The sequence below is a fragment of the Chanos chanos genome, chromosome 1 (genome assembly GCF_902362185.1).
Source record: "Chanos chanos chromosome 1, fChaCha1.1, whole genome shotgun sequence".
Classification (NCBI taxonomy): Eukaryota; Metazoa; Chordata; class Actinopteri; order Gonorynchiformes; family Chanidae; genus Chanos; species Chanos chanos.
In genome coordinates this window covers 53,648,794-53,666,803 of record NC_044495.1, presented here as the reverse complement: position 1 = coordinate 53,666,803, position 18,010 = coordinate 53,648,794, and the positions used below count along the sequence as shown (strand labels likewise).

Genomic DNA, 18,010 nt, shown 5'->3' with positions numbered 1-18,010 from the left:
TACATCTGAGAGGTTTATGACACAAATCGATGTTCTCTGAGACCGACACAGTTGGCGAGTCTTACCGTCAGTTGGATGTCAGTGGTTCGGGTTGTTGAATCCTGTCTGTCTTGTCGGGTGGAAACGAATATGACCCCTGGGTTGTTGTAAGTGGTTGGGAAACTTATGCTGAATAGCATTCATCTGAAACGCTGGTCTGGAGGTGTGCAGGACATCAACAGAGGGGTTGATCTTCTCCATGGCTAAGTTTGAGAAAAAGGCTGATCAGTGTGATGGTCTGGGATCGAACATCAGAAGAGACTGGTGAGAGTGGTTTGTGAAGGACTCCGACACTCGTGCACGTCCAGACCACCAGGCACAGAGGTCAGCACGGAGGTGACGGTAGGCATAGTGGGGTTGGTCAGGTCCGTCAAGGTGGTGGGCGTGCTGGAGGGACTCATGGAGGTGTTGGAGATTTCAGAGGCGGGCCCTGAGGGGGTCCCACCTTGCAGGGCAGAACCGTCAGACCCCTTGTCGACACCTGTGTTCTCCTGACGCAAAAGATTCCGTCGGAACTTGGCCCGAGCGTTCTGGAACCAGACCTGCATTCCGAAACATTGCAGCAATGTTCCATTAGTGACGGTGACCACAAGGGAGGAAGACGTTTGAAGCAGAATGACAAAACACGGAAGAAAAATGGGACCCATCAAAGCAAAATGACTGCTTTGTTTTCAGGGAAACGGTAATTAGAGCTGTGAGATTTTCCTCAGAATTTCTGCTCAGAAACGGTTTTTTGTCCTCCCCTCCTCCACCCTTTTCTCTCTTGCCTTTTCTCTCCAATACCCTTGGTAATTCATTGTCATATTTGTTAGGAAAGAGAATTATATTTTGTTTTCTTTTCTCTGCGGTGACAAACAGTAAGCATTTGATGTGAAGCATTCATTATGAGACTCTTAAGTGTGGAATGAAAATAAGAATTCTAGTTTCCTCTCCAGTTAATCTTATCAGTACCTCGTTCTTTCGTTTTGCAAATGGTTATTGTTTATTATAAGAATTGATGAAAATTATCAGAAGAAGAACATCAGTTTGAGATGAACATGACTATAATTTTTTTAATGTCTTTCCAGTTCACATTTGCCATTGTTTTACTTCACTGGGGGGATGGATATGTTGTCCATTGTTTTGTTGGAAAACGCCATGGTAAAATGGTATTGTCAGAGAGAAAACATATCTTGTATACAATAGTTGAGTACTTTTTGCTGATTGTCAACACATTTTGACGCCAAGATTCAAATTCAAATTTTTGATATTGTGTCTTACTTGAACCTTTTCAAACAATTGGATTTGGGGGAGCCTCTTACCTGTAGTACCCGCTTTGTCAGGCCTGTTTTCTGGGCGAGCTGCTTCAGATCCTTGGCATCTGGGTTGTGGTTAATGGCAAAGTATGACTTCATGGTCCTCAGCTGGTGGTGTTTGAAAGAAGTTCTCATTCGCTTGGTTTTCTGGCTGGAGCTATACTGCGAGTCTCTGTCCATAGGATCTCCATCATTTTCATTGCAGCTCAGTGCTATAGGAGGGTGCGAACACACGCACGCACACACACACATTCACACACACACACACACACACACACACACACACAAACACACACACAGGGACACAGAGGAAAATGTTGCTTAATTTCACCGAAAAAATTGATACCTATGTCATTTTCAGATCTACAGTTCATAAGTAATGTGTGGCCCTGGTTCTATTGACCAGCTAAAAATATTTTTGCAGGTGGGAACTTTTTGTGTTGGACCATTATTTTCCACGTTTTGCATCCACATAACAGTGAACGGGAGAACTAAGAGCAACATCAAAACAATCTGATTCAAGAGTGAGAATTTTCTGACAGTCTCAGCCTCTCGAACCATATAAAACGAAGAAAAAGAACAAGGACATATGATAGTTCAGCCAACAGAACAACACTCACTTGAATCACATTCACTGAGAATGCACAACGAAGTTTTACTAAGCAGCTTCAGGAGAGTGTCCTTACTGAGCTAACAATTAATCATTACTGGTGGAAAAATCAATTACAGAGACAGTGCATTCAATACCAGTTCTGTCATTCTGTTAAGTGTGACAGGACTGTGGATGTTTGGATTTCTTTGGATATGGTTTTATCAGCATTTGCATATTGCTGTTTCTGCAATGTGTTTCATCTTGAAATTCGTTTAAATACCTCTGCATTCACAACAAGATTTGCACTCAATGTTTGGATGTGGTTTGCTGGTCTGTGCTGTTAACAATAATAAGCATCATTCACAGAGGCTTGAATAAAACGTCTGGTAATAGTGGTTAACTCTTTGACTATATTCAGCTCTGGGAAAATATCTTATGAGAAATATCTGAGACAATTTCTATGGACATCAACATATAGGGAAAAATCATCAAAAATTTCTAGTTATTAATCTCTTACTTCAGGACAGTTTTCACTGGTCATGTCTGGTAAACATAAGGAAGACATGAGAAAAAACAGTGTAAAATTAAACAAAACAAAGCAAAAACATAAAGAATATATTTAATATAAAATATTTAGTAATTTATGAAGATATTTATTATGCAATATTTTATTTACAGTTTATATTTATCGTTTTTAAGGCATGCTGCCTCATCTGAGATATATGTGAAAAATGAAAGTATTTCTAATTTATTTTTAAATGTTCTGTTTCTTTAAATATTTGGTTCTGACGACAAATTACTGGCTTTTATTTAATTCATCCCTCTGATGGTGCTACTCGTCATTATTCGGAATCATATCATTAGCAGGGAGAAACGTAGACCCTTCACACACACACATTCCCCTAACAGTATTTCCTGGCAGAGGCGTAAGTGTTGCTACATGCATGACAGTTCGGAAATAATGTTTTCTGTGACAAGGACAAATATTAGTCATTGAAAATCGTCTGAACAACACTTCAGATAATTAACCTTGAAAGCTTACAACACTACACATGGCTAGCAAATGTTTCTTCCAGATAGAAATATGGCTATTTTCAAGTATATTTATATGGACTGTGGAATATAGAGTTATACTTTTGTAAATAACACACATTTGTATGGTTTGTGGTCACATTTTCGTTAAATAATTCAAATGTATGTTTATTAACATTTGTCCCGGTTCAATTACAAGGATTAAAACTCGTTTAAACCGCGGTTATTTTAATCTAATTTTCTTTCACGTGCCGCGCTGTTGTTCGAATTCTAATCTGTTGGGGGCAGCAGTGATCCAATGGAAAATACACCAACGGGCTACTCTCCCTTTTTTTCCTTTTCTTTTTTTTTACCTTCCACCGAAAGTCATCTGTGAACGTCGTGAACAATTTCACAGGAAAGAGGGTTCTAAAATAGCTTGAATCCTGTAACTGCATGAACAGATCATTTTTTCATATATTCTGAAGTTTTTAAGGTTTCAAATATATACATTGTATTCACTTAATTGAACACATTTCTTAAGTTCATGGAAGGCATTCAAAAGACTCTGCAAAAGCTGATGTTATCTAATTGACGGAATAAAAAAGGCAGTAGTCGAAGAGCGGTGCTCTGAGAATACCGAGTGAGACAATTTTTAACAATTAGCTACTTGTGGTTGTTGTAAGCTTACCTGTATATTTTTCTCCTGTAAATAATGTGAGCTCACACTTAGTAAAGTATCACAACGCTAAGTAGGTTACTCTGTAAAATAAAAAGTTAAAAATGTGGCTCGAAATGAAATGTTGAATTAAGGGAAGAAAATATCATTTTCAACTACTTGATACCCAAAAATGTCTTAAATGTCAACATATTCATCCTGCTTTTGTTTATCAGATTTAGGAACACCCTAGCTGACATGACTTCAGCTTATACAGTTTATAAAGGACTTGCTCAGGGAAAACACCTCTATAGACCTCTATAGTCAGTTAATAAAGTAATGCACGAAAGTATACGGAAAACAAAAATTGTCCATTCATATACGTTTAGCTTAGAAATTAAGCGTAATCTTGTTCACAGTATCTTACTGTGTGTTATTCGAGTTGAAGCCTACCGACATTTTCCTATGCCCCCCACCCCCCTCCGCCTCCCAAACTCGGGTGGGTAATGAATTTTGTAAGATAAAGTTTAATCTTTAAGTCTCTCTCTCTCTCTCTCTCTCTCTCTCTCTCTCTTTCTCTCTCACTCGCTCGCTCTCTCTCCTTTCAATTCTTTTTAATCTTTTGGAGGTCTCGGCTCGCATCTAAGCCATTTTCCACTTGTCAGCCTCTGTACCCGTCATCATTCTTCTGTTTGCCCCTCTTCAAGCATGAGGCCCTGCAGTGTCCCGCAGAGGGGCCGGAGATGTCCGGGCGGACAAGTCACGTTATTGCTAATTGTCCACGAACACGTTCTTCTTTGGTGAAAGGAATGGAATGGGTAACCTCCAAATGTTCTTTTCGTTGAAAAGTGACATTGGGATTAAATCCATTTTTACCGGTTTCTAAAGTGTCGTTCATAGGGGTTTCGAAAGCTGAACTCGTTAGCCAACTCACCAACAAAGCTTGTCTCCGCTAAACAGTCAGTAACAACACCCCCAAAAGAAGGGTTGTTTTCTATGAACTGGTGTTAGGAAAATTGATTCCGGTTTGGTAATCATATTTTTGGTGTGAGCTAACTTACATTTTTATGCAATCTCAACAATGTAATTGTTAGCTCAATTGTGTCACATACAATTTAAGAAATTTTAGGACGCAAAACAATCAAATGTGAGAATTACAGAGTGTTTTGGGACGGTTAATCATAAGCCAATAATCATTTGAAGCAAAGGTTAAAACAGTGGTGGTTTCAACTAAACATAAATTTGTACGTGCTTACAGAATTTTGGTTTTGTGATTTTAAACATTGGCGTGGACAATGTGTAACGTGCTCATTTCGTGTTACTGAAATCGAAAAATAGATCCGAAAAATAATTATCCTATTTCAGCTCGGCCTAAGAAATACTTCTATTGTCTAAAGGGTCGGCTCGTTCTAATAATTCGTCCAAAAACATTCTATGCCATTTTTAGTATAATTCGAAACTTCTGTTCTTCTTACACTTGCTCAGAGTGACATGTACCCACTTTCATTTGAATTGACTCCTAAACCAAGCAAATCCATCCACTGATAAAATCTATCATGTAATATACACAAATATTTGCACCTCAATTTCCACATTCACCTGAAATTGTTATAGCCTAGTATTATCCATACAGTTTCCCACATAATCTCACAGCTACTTCGTATTCGCCACAAATTGGACCAGAGACCTTGTGCTTTATTTCAATGGTCGAATAAACGAACACTCTTTCGAAAAAATGCTCTCTCTTTCTTTTTTATGACAGTGCCACTTAACAAATGTACAGATATTCATATGTGCATTCTGTCGTCACGTCCTTATTGAACTAAGTATTAACACGATGAATTAAAAATGTTACCTGCCTCAGTATTGTGATAAATTATCAACCATATTGCAAATTGTGTTGTTGTTGGTGTTTTTTTTTTTTTCTTTCGTTCGCATCATGTGTCACATAAACGCAAATATTCCATTGATAATTCGTGCACCGTTGGACGTCTAGGCTAAACTGGGTTTAATGAACTTACCTGCATTATATGCTGCCAAGTCTGCTCCAGGCCCCGGGCTTTTCCTTTTCCTGGGCCGCCCTTTCTGCACGGTGCTTACGCCGTTGTAGTAAGACAGTCCTAGAGGGCCAGTAGTGCCCAGTCCTTTGTTAGACGCTACATCCGCATGATTGAAATGTGCTGGATAGTCCCCCTGGATGAGCGTTTCAAAGTGTAGTCGACAGTACACCAGACTGTCTTTCATACCGAAGTGGTCCCCAGTTGTCAGCATTTTGTTGCAAGTCGTGCAGGTGAAACAGTTCAAGTGGTAGACCAAATCCCTGGCCCGCATGACCATTTCCGAGGCCGAGATCCCGAGGTGGCACCGGGCACATCTCTGGACCGAGAACCTTCTGAAAGAGACAGAAAAGTCTTGTGAACAAAAGTACACACCAACAACAATGCGTTTTTAGCTGGGAACTTCCCAAATGGCGTCGGCAATGTGAAATATACATGATTTTTAAATCGATTAATTTGGCCGTTATCTGCACCGTGAAGGCCCCAAAATATAAACGAGTTGAAAATATTTCAGTAATGTTACATAAAGAAAAATGTGAGGGGAAAAAAGGACAAAATCGGACTGAGCTTTGATTAGTCCTTTGGTAGCCGATCTCTGATTTCACTCTTTGTAGGCCAAATATGAGCAAAGCAGCAGGAACCTTCGGAGTGTCTCGAGTTGATTCGTGTAATTACTCATAAAAGCTATCTGTCCATTAACTGATCACGTGCTCTCGTCTTGAAGAATTGCTGCACACTCTAAGTGAGATTCGTGTGTAATTTAAAGAGTGGCTTTGTGTCAAGAATTGGGTTAAACCATTTCTTAATTACATATTATCATTGGAAGGTGTTCATTTTAGCTAATGAACTCCCACCCAAACAAGCTGTTTCAAGACATTAACATGCAATTTTACACAATACAGCCTCGTTTGTAAAGTGATAACGGTGTAAACCCAGTGAGCTAAATTATAGTATAGGCCAGAGTGGTTGTAGTTTTGAAAAACACATAACTGTTTCAAAAGTAGTGACAGCAAATTTATTAGTGGATAAAGGGTTACACCAGTCATGTGAGGCCAAAGAAAAACCTCATCTTCACTCATCCTTTCACCTTCTGTGTGGCGTGGGTGACTCACCTGTAATAATCCTCTTTGCAATAAATGCTACCGTCCTTGCTGAAGCAGGTGAGCTCGGATTCTAGGTTAAGTTTACATTCGCAGCACTTCAGGCAGCGCATGTGCCATTGCTTGTCCACCGCAAGCAGGTAATAGCGGTCGGAGATCTTTCCACCGCAGCCCGCGCACAGGGCCACGCGGTCGCCGCTGATCGAGGGCATATTCTGGGAGCAATACAGACAACACAAGAACTCAAGAAAACATCTGAGCTGAGGTCAGATCGCACCATGGGTGAAAAGCATGTCTTTTCAACATTCCCTCTCAAAATTCCTCTAACAACTAGATCTAATAAATAATTTACAAAGTACTTGAAGTCCAACTAGCAATTTTGTATATGATTACTTGAAGAATGAGTGTAACGAGTAGGCAGCATTCATTTCAAACTACAGATGGGAGGGGCATGCGAGTTCAAATGAAGTACTGAGGTATGCATAGAATCAAATCTAACAATACGTAGGTCTTAAATTGCAGTACTTAATACTTAATTACCGATGTGAATAATCTGTTTTATTACGTCTATAGTTTTTCATACATTTAAGTGAACGGCCAAATATTAAGCATGTTTGCCCAACAACCGCAAGAACACTAGATACACAGCAGCATGGGACACCCTCACGAGTGACGATAACAATTTCATTATTAACTCTCTCTCACACACACTCTCACTCTCTCTCTCTCTTTCCCTCTCTCCCTCATGAGAGATAAAAAAAATAAATCGAAGAACAATCAGTAAAACAATTTCCAAACGAGTTTATATATCCATTCTCCTCACAGAATTACTAACCCTACGTCTTGAAAGGTTTGTAATGATGCTTGTTGGCATCATACTGTACTTTTGATGTTGGACTAGCCCACTGCATAGCAGCTATCTGAACTCAAAGATCAAACCAAGCGAGGCCAAGCAAATGCCCTATAACTTATTTGCAAAACATATGGTTTCACGAATATATAATAGTTTACTCGGCTAATGCGGAAACCCATTCGCTTCAGTTCATTTACAGACTGAAAACTGAATACTTAATTTCGTTTAATTTGCCGTCGTTTCGTTTTGTTTATTACCTTCCAAAACATTTAAAATTCATCACAACCAATTATACTCTCTTCATTCAGATTGTATTAACGGGTTTGAGTTTGATTATAAAATGATCTTTTTCAAGTTTAAATAGCGTAAGCTACACAATTGAAATACTGATTTATTTACGGAGATTATAGGCAGATATCATTCAGGTTTATGTAAATGTATGTTTGTATTTTAAAATGTAATTACTGAAATTACATGGACGATATAAATCTCTCTGATGGACCTAAGCCATCGAACTGATCAATACACAGCTTCAATTGCTATTTTGAGTAAAACAAAGTTTCTTAAAACAATTGCCAATTTTCTGATCAAAAACTGCAGTAGTTTCAGTCATAAACATTCTCTAATTCCTTATGAATAAATAACAGAATCATCCATGCCCGGAACAGTTTAAATCATTTCATTTTCACAAACAGATTTTGTCTTTTTTCAGATCCAGTTTAAAAGTTTAAATATTTTGCCATAAGGCCTCAAAATAGAGTGCTAAGGCAATTATAACTTACAACATAAAAATTCGCTCTCAACAACATAACCAAAATTAAGAGGACTTTATCGTTAAATCAATGGCTAATTCATTGTAGATCACAAAAGCTTCCGACCAAGCGCCTGCAGCAAGAATAGTAGGTTTCGCCTACCGTCTCTGTTTCCCCCATATCTATGGCCGAGCTGATAGTCGCTGAATCGCTCTTTCCTCTCCGCTCCATTTCTTCCATAACACCATGCATGTCGCCTCCAGGCAGACCGTGGAAAAGCATCGTTGCCGCAGATGAGAGCAAATTACACGTGTTTCTTTCAGATCTGCAACCCAAGATTTTGTGAGACATTGTCCTAACCCAGAGTAGCTTACTAGCAGTTCAAATAACCTGTCTCATAAATAAGCGCTGCTCCACATCAAATCGGTAAACAACAATAACACCCTGATGTTGTAAGTAGCCTATTCCTCAAACAAAACAGAGAATTCAGTTGATCGTTCGATTAATGCCTGTCACAATCTATACGAACAGAAAATGATAGGAAACACATAGGCTAAAGAATAAAAATGTGTGTGTGTTCCAGCGCTTTGAAAACATACCAGAAATCGAAGCTCCCGCTACGTGCATCCGATATTGGAACCTCCTATTTCTTCTTGAGTGCTTTTCAGTTACCACATTTTGGGAAGGCATCTGTCAGCAAACGCTTAAATTAACAAAAAATGGTTCTCTTTTCTTTGCAAAGGCTGATCAAGGAAAATGGCCAGTGTCACTCATAATAAGATATCCAATATTGAAACGCAGATGAAAAATTAATCCCGTGAGAGTGGGAGGATAAAATTAAGACTAAAATGACGTCTCGAAGGTTGCGAGCGCTTGCATCTTCATGTTCTTGTCACCTCCTCCTCGGCAGTTTGTCATCGAAAGAAGAATAATTCAATGCCCAAGTTATCTGCAAACCTGGATATGGTGCACAACAAATGCATCTATACTAATTGTTAAAAACCCGAACAATAACCAACCAGGCAGACGGTTAAAAATATATTTGTTTTTTTCTCAAGACGAACTGTTGTTATTCTGTAAGCTTAGTCAGAACTGCGTGTAAGTAATTAAGGAGGAGGAGTTGACTCTACTTTTGGTTTGTATAATCCCCGTCAAGACTGTGTGGCATACGCTTGCCAGCCCTTTCCCTGCTCTGCTCTCTCCAAACCTGCGCAACACTCCGCGCCTTTTCTACGGGGTGTCTTACGTCACGTCGCACTGTTCACGGTTATTGGCTGTCCACCGTCGTCAAATTCTTGTTATATCCATGCTTTGAATTGTTGCGGGGATTTTATGTCTTATAAGTCGTCTGGTGTTGTTCTGTCAGTCTTAAGGTTTTCCCGGTTTTTAAAAGATGCAAGAGCTTAGATGTAGATAAAATATTTTTCTTTCTTTCTTTCTTTCTTTCTTTCTTTCTTTCTTTCTTTCTTTCTTTTTTCTCTCATTTAATGACTTTACATTTCAGTCGTAATTCTAACAACAGCTGGGTGAATATATAACTAATATAAAATATGTGTTTGGAACACTTTTGTTAGACCAAGTGAGATCTAAAACTTTTACTGTACCAACTACGTGCGACATTTATGGTCTTGGAACCTACGCGTCAATGCATCGTTTGATTTGTAAATTTGACGAGCATCTTCCAATTAAGAAAGCAAATTTTCGTAAAAGTGAAATGTATTTTGCACACTACATCACAGTGAGTCATTTCTTGTCTTTTTTTCTACTGGGCTGGATCAAACTCACTGGATCCATCTGTTTCACTCGAGACAAGCTGTTTCGACTCACAATATACCACCAGCCCCGGATAGACCCCCGTGACTAAGCCTCAACAAAAGGATACTGAAAGCGTCCAGTGCTGGAGGACTTAGAGTGCGCTGCATGGAATCTGACTACACAAAAGTAATACGACAGAAGCCAGTTGGTGTAGTCCAATTAACTTCTGTACTATATTGAATATGGGCTGTTCAATCAGTGCAAACATGATGCTCTTGCTATGAAATCCAACAGATTCCCATCAAATCTGATTTCTCCTGTACCGACGTTCATTTTAAAGCACCAGGAAACCTTTATATACATATTTGTAGAGAGGAGGTCAAGTTATTTGACTCCTTGCTCTTATACGCAGCTTGGATTATTAAAAATAGGTAAGATACCATCGCCGGTGCGTGGTTAATCTGCCGCCCTCACCTTCCAGATTTAATTTTGACATCAATTCCATTTGATGTCTGATTTACGTATTATGTCAAAGTGTCATTCCTGTTTGACTTAAGCAAAACATCTCTGTTTCCTTTTGTTAACTAATATAAAATAATAATCAGTAATGGAGGTTTGACTGATTTAAGTTTTAAATTTTGATTTATTCAAAAACAAAAATGTGTTTTTCCCTGTTGTGGCTAATGTCAGTTTATCCTGACACAGTAACAACATTCTCAAAGACTATTGGAATAGCTATTGAGAACAAACATGTTTTGTTCGTAGATGAATACTAAACCTTCTTTCATCATATTTCATTTATTACCATACTACTTTTTGTCATACATGGACTACTTTAGATTAGTGATAGGAAGTCCACAAAGGAGGTCCATATATCCTGTGCACTGGCCAACTGATCAACCTAAGAGTGGCTGTCATGGGTTCAAAATCAAAAAGAGCACGAGGACTGAAGGTTCAGTGTTCCCAAACGGGCCCCTCTCTGTTCATAATCCACCTCATGAATTTCAAACTTAACAGCAAAGTCAAAAGAGCTTACTTATTTATTATTTATTTATTATTTATTTATTTACTAACAACAACAAAAAAATCACCTTTTCCAATAGGCGTATATCATCTTGTTTTATATTTCGCTTGCCCCTTTAAAACATTCTTAATTGGCTCTCTGTCTTTAAATGGTGGGACAGCAGCATCTATTTCTCGCGCACGGGCACGAGAGGACTGACCTCAGAAAACACAGATGTGAGATAAGAGAGCCAAGGATGCAAAACGGTGCTATGATCATGCCTTTTTGGAAATATTTGTTTTATAAAAGCTTAAATTCCTACATTGTTTGTACATGTTTAGAAACCTCAAAATGATTTTAGTAGTTTTTCTCACATTTTAATCATTTCACATCATGTGAACTTTAACATCGCCCAATATTTTCCACCATTTCTATTTCAGTTGAAAAAAGTTAAAGAAATATTTCAATTAACTCGTGTCAGAGTCACATAATATTTTCCTCATCCTTAAATTCCGATAAAAATTCCAAATTATTGACATTTCGAGGTGTGCCATGTCAAGTTGTGTTAATAACATATTTGCAAGGTCTCCCAACCAAATGCAGCGTCCTTGAAGAGAGAACAAATATTGTGAATAGTTTCAAAAATGTTAAATAACACTCTTAGACGATATTTATAAAGAGCACTCCGCTTTGTGAGTCATGTAAGAAGCAGGTTCTTTTAACTGCAAATTTTGAAGTAGAATAGCTTACATAACTGATTTTCGACGGTGTCCATAATTGTACTGAGAGCGGTCGACTTCAAATTTCAATTCGAGCCTGAGGATTGGGTTAATTGCACATATGATGTCATACTACACCCGTTAACATGACAGACACGCGGGGGATACTGGATGGATGATGACATGCCAGTCCTATGCACAGCCCCGAATAACCACTATGCGCAGGATCTCGTGTGAGAATGTCGCGTCTGCTTGACCAATAAATGAGCTCATTACGACTCGCTCATCAACCTACAAAAAACAGGTAGCCTACATTCGCCTACAAAATGCTCGTTGATTGGGTCTTGACTTGTAAATAATTGATTACAAGGACATAACATTACAAACGGGCAACGCTCACTCCTATTTATTCACTTAAACAATAATATATCGGATTGAGAGATATCCAGCCAGGTATCAGTCCACATACCGAGATACAGGCTAATACATAACATGGTGCTAAATAATAATAATAATAACAACAATAATAATAATAATAACAACAACAACAATAATAATAATAATAATAACAACAATTATTATTATTATTATTATTATTATTATTATTATTATTATTATTATTATTTTAAAATTAGATGCACTAGTGATGTATTGGGTTTGCCCAAATGAAATGGTTTAACTACGCATTCATCACATTAACGTTTAGATCGTTTACACAACACTAAATTTCCAAATACTGAGTGAAGCCCAAATGAAGTATGTCGCAAAATGGCATCGCTATGTGACAAACGCTTCATAGTAGAACAATAAACATCAATAGCAAAGCCAGCTGGGTGAAATGCATATTTTGTCCCAGAAATGCGTCGCTTGTTGGAGGACAAGAATCGCCCCTCACAGTAAAATAATTTGACCTACTTTTCATTATACCATGCCATACAATTCCACTCAACAACAAAATCAATTTATAACCAGCGCTTTAGTTTTAGAAACATAGGTAACGATGAAGTGTGGGCGAATATTAAAATAACGTGGGTTACCAAAGGGTATCTAGTAAAACAGAAGTAACCTTTCGCAACTGACACGTCATGTGTTTATTTATAGGAATAAAAATCCAATTACTGAGAAGCACTGGCAGAAGTTGTAGGCTAAAGTGATTATGGTAATTGTAGTCGTAGAACTGCTGCTACCACTATTACCGTTACTACTAGTTATAATATAAACACAACTACTAGTAGTAGTAAAAGTAGTGGTAGTGGCGATGGCAGGCCAACGATAGTAGTACCTAAGGCATTAAAGGGCAGGGGTTTATATTAAAGTTTTATTGCACAAATATAAAGAGGCATGTTAAGCTCCCAAATCCTTATGCAAATGAAATCCTGTGTAATACCCTTAATTGAATACATGCATATTTATAATCTGCGCTCTCTGTCTAGAATAATGTTGGCTTATACATTAAACATTGTGGCGCTGTGGATGTCTGCGGGCGTGTATGAAATATAATATTTCGAGAATGCTTCAAATCTTAGGGAAAAAGAGAGAATTCAGGACTCATGAAAAATTAATTGTCACCTGTTATTCTAAACAGCTCTTGACCTGTAGTTCATTTTGACCAGTTATTATCTTACCTGCCTGAAAAAAAAGATAGCTGAAATATAATTGTGCCACAGGATTCTCACTTGCATGTACGTCGAGAAAATACGCTCATTACATTCGTCAAACAAGGTCTCTGATTTCATAAACGGCTTCCTCAGATTCCTCACTGCTGTTGCAGTCAGAACTAATAACGGTATCACTGCGCTTAATTTGAGTTGTACTGCAACACAGGGGGAACCAAGCACGTTTTGTCTGCTGCCTTTGTATCTCCCCCCCTTGACAATTCTATCAAGCTATGATCAAACTGCGAACACGCCACAGAAATTTCAGCATAGAGATTTGGGGCTCAAGCCACGAACGAATGCAGCCTTACTGCTTCGTCTAACTCGCAGTCAACTCCCACGTTACCATTGCCGGTGAGTGGATCGTTAATCTTTTATCTAGAAAAGAGAAAAGCTGTGTTGGGATCGTATGGCAAATTGAACACTGAAAACACCAACAGACAACTGGCTTTCGGGTTAAATAAGCGTTTTTTGACACCGAGTATGCCCTCGGTTGATTTGGGTTAACAGTGTGTAATGGTCCTAATAGCCTAATCGTCTTTGGGAGAGGTAGAGTTTGCGTGCAAGCTTTGTGCTTCGCCCTTTACACCTTATTAATAAATAATTTAATGTCTGGACCTGATTAGGATATGGCGAAGTTTTGATGAGGAATTTGACACATAAAGTAGATAAAGTAGATACTCCTTATAAACTACAAATATCTTACACTTTTTATTTGTCCTGGTTGAAAACGCTTCACAGGACCAGGCCTTGCCCCGACATGAATTATGATTAGAGTGATGGGCAACATACGTTTAGCTAATTATGAAGGATAATTCTGGGTTACACTGAGAGCATCTGCTCGGTGTTATCAATCCCAAATGCACACGGCTCTGAAGTTTTAGTTAAAAGTAGATGGTTGTTGTTTTGTTTCAGCGGTACGGCTCAACTTTAACCTGTTAATGACTTCAAGGTTTGCCCTTTACCTCTTTACAAAGAATCTGTCTGAATCAGATTCTTCCGATGAGGTGTTAGCCCGGAAATGGATAACAACTTCCTCATCACCTCTCTCCTTCGGTATAGGAACACGAGATGAACTGAGGGATCAGGCTGGAGAGAGAGAGAGAGAGAGAGAGAGAGAGAGAGAGAGAGAGAACGCGCGTTTGTGCATACACACCTGTGTATTTGAGTAGAGAAACCGAAAGAAATGAAAATTTACATGCCATGTGCAATATTTTGCGTGCGACAATATTATGTTAATTGTGCGCAAGAACAGATTTTTTAATAAACAAGAAAAATCAGTTTTTATTACCAAAACAAGTGCAAATCTAATATTTTTGTAAAAATCAACAACAATCAAGACAGTGCTTCCATCACTAAATATGATAATATTTATACCACACTCAAGTATCCAAAAACATCGTAAGCAAAGAGATGTAGCATTTAATATCTGTATCGTAAATAATTTCTAAATAATTTAATTATTCAGAAACGCCTTAATCTGTTTATCCTAAATTGCCACTCTTGCTAATTACAGACTTAACTCTGTGATAGCAAGACAGGTTTTTTTTTTTTTTCTTCTTCCAGGAGAGGAGCAGGTCTCTGGCACTGAGTAACATTTCCCTGCTGACTGGAAAGTGTTGCCTCTGATTACCTCATGTTCTGAAGGCTTGGCTATAAATGTTGCATTGACACAGTGCTTGTGGCCAAAACAAAGAGCTTCTCAACAAGACCAGTGAAATGTGCTCATACAGAAAGATCAAGCTCATCTCAAATAGCATTTGCTCATTACAAATAAAAGCGCGAGATGACTGTGATGTGTTGTATTGTGATATGTGATGTCACCTGCGTATGTGCAGTGTGACGAATGGGATAAAGTTTCTTTTAATGTAACTCTGTTGTGTTTCTTTGTAAAAAACAAACAAACAAACAAACAAACAGACAGACAAACAAACAAACAAAAAACAACTCTGATGCTTCCTGGTTTAGTCTTGTATCGTTGTTGAGGAGTAAGAGTCTTGTAGGACTAGATCAAAACCAGGTTCACTAAACCCCCCCCCCCCCCCCCCCCCCCCCCCATCAAAAAAACCCCCTCCAGAAGCCCCCTCATAGATGCAGTGTTTGGTATTCATCACTGCTCAGGAGTTACAGATGAAGATGTGGCTCGGATGAGATGAGTGTTGTTGAGAGTCCTGCTAAAAATATACTTAATCTGGGCTGTAAAAGACCTCATACTTCATTAATCGTCGTTTTTAAGATACTGTCAAAAGTTATGAAGATATGAATCATATCCTTGGAAGCTGAGCTATTAAGTCACCTACAATTTGCCACAGGAGACAGAAATTATACATATAAGAAAATAAATCACAAAGTAGTAGTACATGCTTACAGTTTAAAGCACATGAAGATATGGCCTGTGATAATACAAAAACTATGAAATTGTTTTAGTAATGAAATATCCATTGGGACCCATGGAATTACATGTAAACCAATAGTAAATTAGAGCATTGAAGACAATTGAAAGTTATTTCTCAAATCTCTGCTGTGCACCATAAAATGAGGTTTAATTGGCTGTAACTGGTAGTGTAACCAACAACAGCGTTCAAATTTTGCTCAGCATTTTTTTTTAAATTCCTTGGGCTAAATTTGGGGTTGTACCCCTTTAACATTCACGCTCTCCTTAAACATTCATACTTTAGGAAAATTACCACCGCACCACGCACGAAAAGAACTTTCATCCGTGTCATATCAATAACAAGATGAAAGCACGAGTAAACTCAAGCTCGTGCAGCAGGTCGCCCAAAGTCGGAGTCGCCTGTTTTTTTTTTCCATTCCCCTCACAGAACAGATAACGCAACCAGCATGCTGTGCAGGAACAAGAAGGTTCAGGACCAGTGGGTCAGTTTTACCAATCAGCATTCAGAGGGGCTTCTTAGGCGCACATCCCTCTCGAAGAGAACCAAGTCGTCACCCCCCCCCCCCCCCCCCCTCGCTTGGCCACTTTGTTTTGTCCTGTTGTTGTTTCGGAAGGACCTCTGGTCAACCCGGGTCTGAGCTTAAAAAAAAAAAAAAAGAAAGAAAGAAAGAAAGAAAGAAAGAAAGAAAAAGAAACAAAGAACGAGACGGGTTTATTCCTTTTGTCTTTTCCCCTTCCTTTCTTTTTCCGTATTTGTTGTCCTTGTAAGGGTAGTGGACCTTCTCCAGCATCTGTTGGGTGGATTAAGGCCCAGGAGACGGAGGTTGTATTATATCCTGAAGAGGCTCTACTGTAAGGCCTCCATGTCTTTCTCCTCTTAAATGTACTGGCAGGTTGAATGGGAGGATAACTCTTTGTTAACAGGGCAACTATTAACTCACAGAGAGTTAATCAGAGTCACTGCTATGGTGTGTGGATTTACATCTGAATGGACTCCGGTCTCCTCACTGGACCTCTTTATGTAGTCTTCTCTCAATGGGGCCCGATTGCTTTGGCTTAAAATACTTCCTAGCTCCACCACTGGATTTGGTCCTGGAAGAGAAAGCCTCAGTTGAAAGTAAACACTTGCAGAAAAGGTTTCCTGTCTGGGATGAAGTAACTTGTGTTACAAAGGTTAAGTGTGCCAATTTCCAATGAGATGATTAATCTGAGCTGGACGATCGACAGACGTTATGAGTTAAAAGATTTTTAATTCAGATTATTTAATTCAGATTAAGATTATTAATCCTGCATGATTTCGAAGCAAAAGCTTTCGTTTAATGTTGCTTCTTGTCGGTTTTCTCAAGTTTTACTAGCTGAATGTAGAAATTGCGTTTATAAAAGGAGAAAGGAAAAGGCTTTGACATACCAACCCATTCCTCAGCCAGTCCACTCCTCTTACATCTGGATCATAAACATGCTAGCAATGCCTGATTTCCCTGCTTTCTAGTCAACAAAGAGCTTCATATACACATTTTTAGTTCACAAATTATTGCCTACTCTGTTTTTATGTAAGAACGAATGTAAAGAATGTACTGGACTGTGCTCTCTCTCTCTCTCTCTGTCTCTCTCTCAGGCGACAGCAGCGTATCAAACTACTCTGACTCAAAAGAATATGGTTCTTCCTTCTGTGACCCTCAAATGCACAGACAACATTGACCTTTGCTTTTAGAGCCTGCCCTGTGGAAACAGAGGAAGCACTAATTAATGTCTCACATCTCACTTTGGTTCTGCACAAGACCAGAGGACACCCTTTGAGTGAGTGAGTGTGTGTGTTTGTGTGTCTGTTTGTGTGCGCGTGCGTGTGTATGTGCGTATGTGCGCACGCATGTCTGTGTGCGTGTGCGTGCGTGCCTGCGTGTGCGTGTGTGTGTGTGTGTGTGTTTGCATGTGTGTGTGTGTTGTTATATGTAGTGGGTGTATATCAGTTCTGTTCGTGATAACTTTATTAGTAATTAAGAAACTTTTGGTTAGATGTATTTGTTTATGTGCAGAAATTTCCAATTACTGTACGCTCAAGCATAATACAATGGTCTTACGGATTAGAGTTGCCTGAGGAAAGAGCCTGACCTTAGCTGATACTTTGC

At 38.8% G+C, this 18,010-nt stretch overlaps 1 protein-coding gene across 2 annotated transcripts; it reads right to left on the bottom strand.

Annotated features, from left to right (window-relative positions):
* Positions 1–290: 290 nt before the first annotated feature.
* lhx2b (LIM homeobox 2b) lies at positions 291–8,693 on the bottom strand. Of its 2 annotated transcripts, none has more exons than XM_030781011.1 (5): positions 8,520–8,693; positions 6,765–6,967; positions 5,613–5,987; positions 1,341–1,539; positions 291–581 (listed from the first exon to the last, which is right to left on the bottom strand). In XM_030781011.1, exons 1-5 carry the CDS (start codon positions 8,637–8,639, stop codon positions 291–293), a joined length of 1,188 nt encoding a protein of 395 aa, XP_030636871.1. In that variant the 5' UTR covers positions 8,640–8,693. The 2 variants fall into 2 exon arrangements, with proteins under 2 accessions (XP_030636871.1, XP_030636863.1); XM_030781003.1 differs by having other exon boundaries at positions 1,341–1,546; positions 5,617–5,987.
* Between the last annotated feature and the right edge of the window lie 9,317 nt (positions 8,694–18,010).

Coding starts and splice junctions, on each gene's coding strand:
- lhx2b (XM_030781003.1), bottom strand. CDS start 8,639: ATGCTTTTCCACGGTCTGCCTGGAGGCGACATGCATGGTGTTATGGAA. Junction 1,547..5,616: donor CTTGGCAGCATATAATGCAG/GTAAGTTCATTA, acceptor ACCCTCCTATAG/CACTGAGCTGCAATGAAAAT. Junction 582..1,340: donor TGACAAAGCGGGTACTACAG/GTAAGAGGCTCC, acceptor TTCGGAATGCAG/GTCTGGTTCCAGAACGCTCG.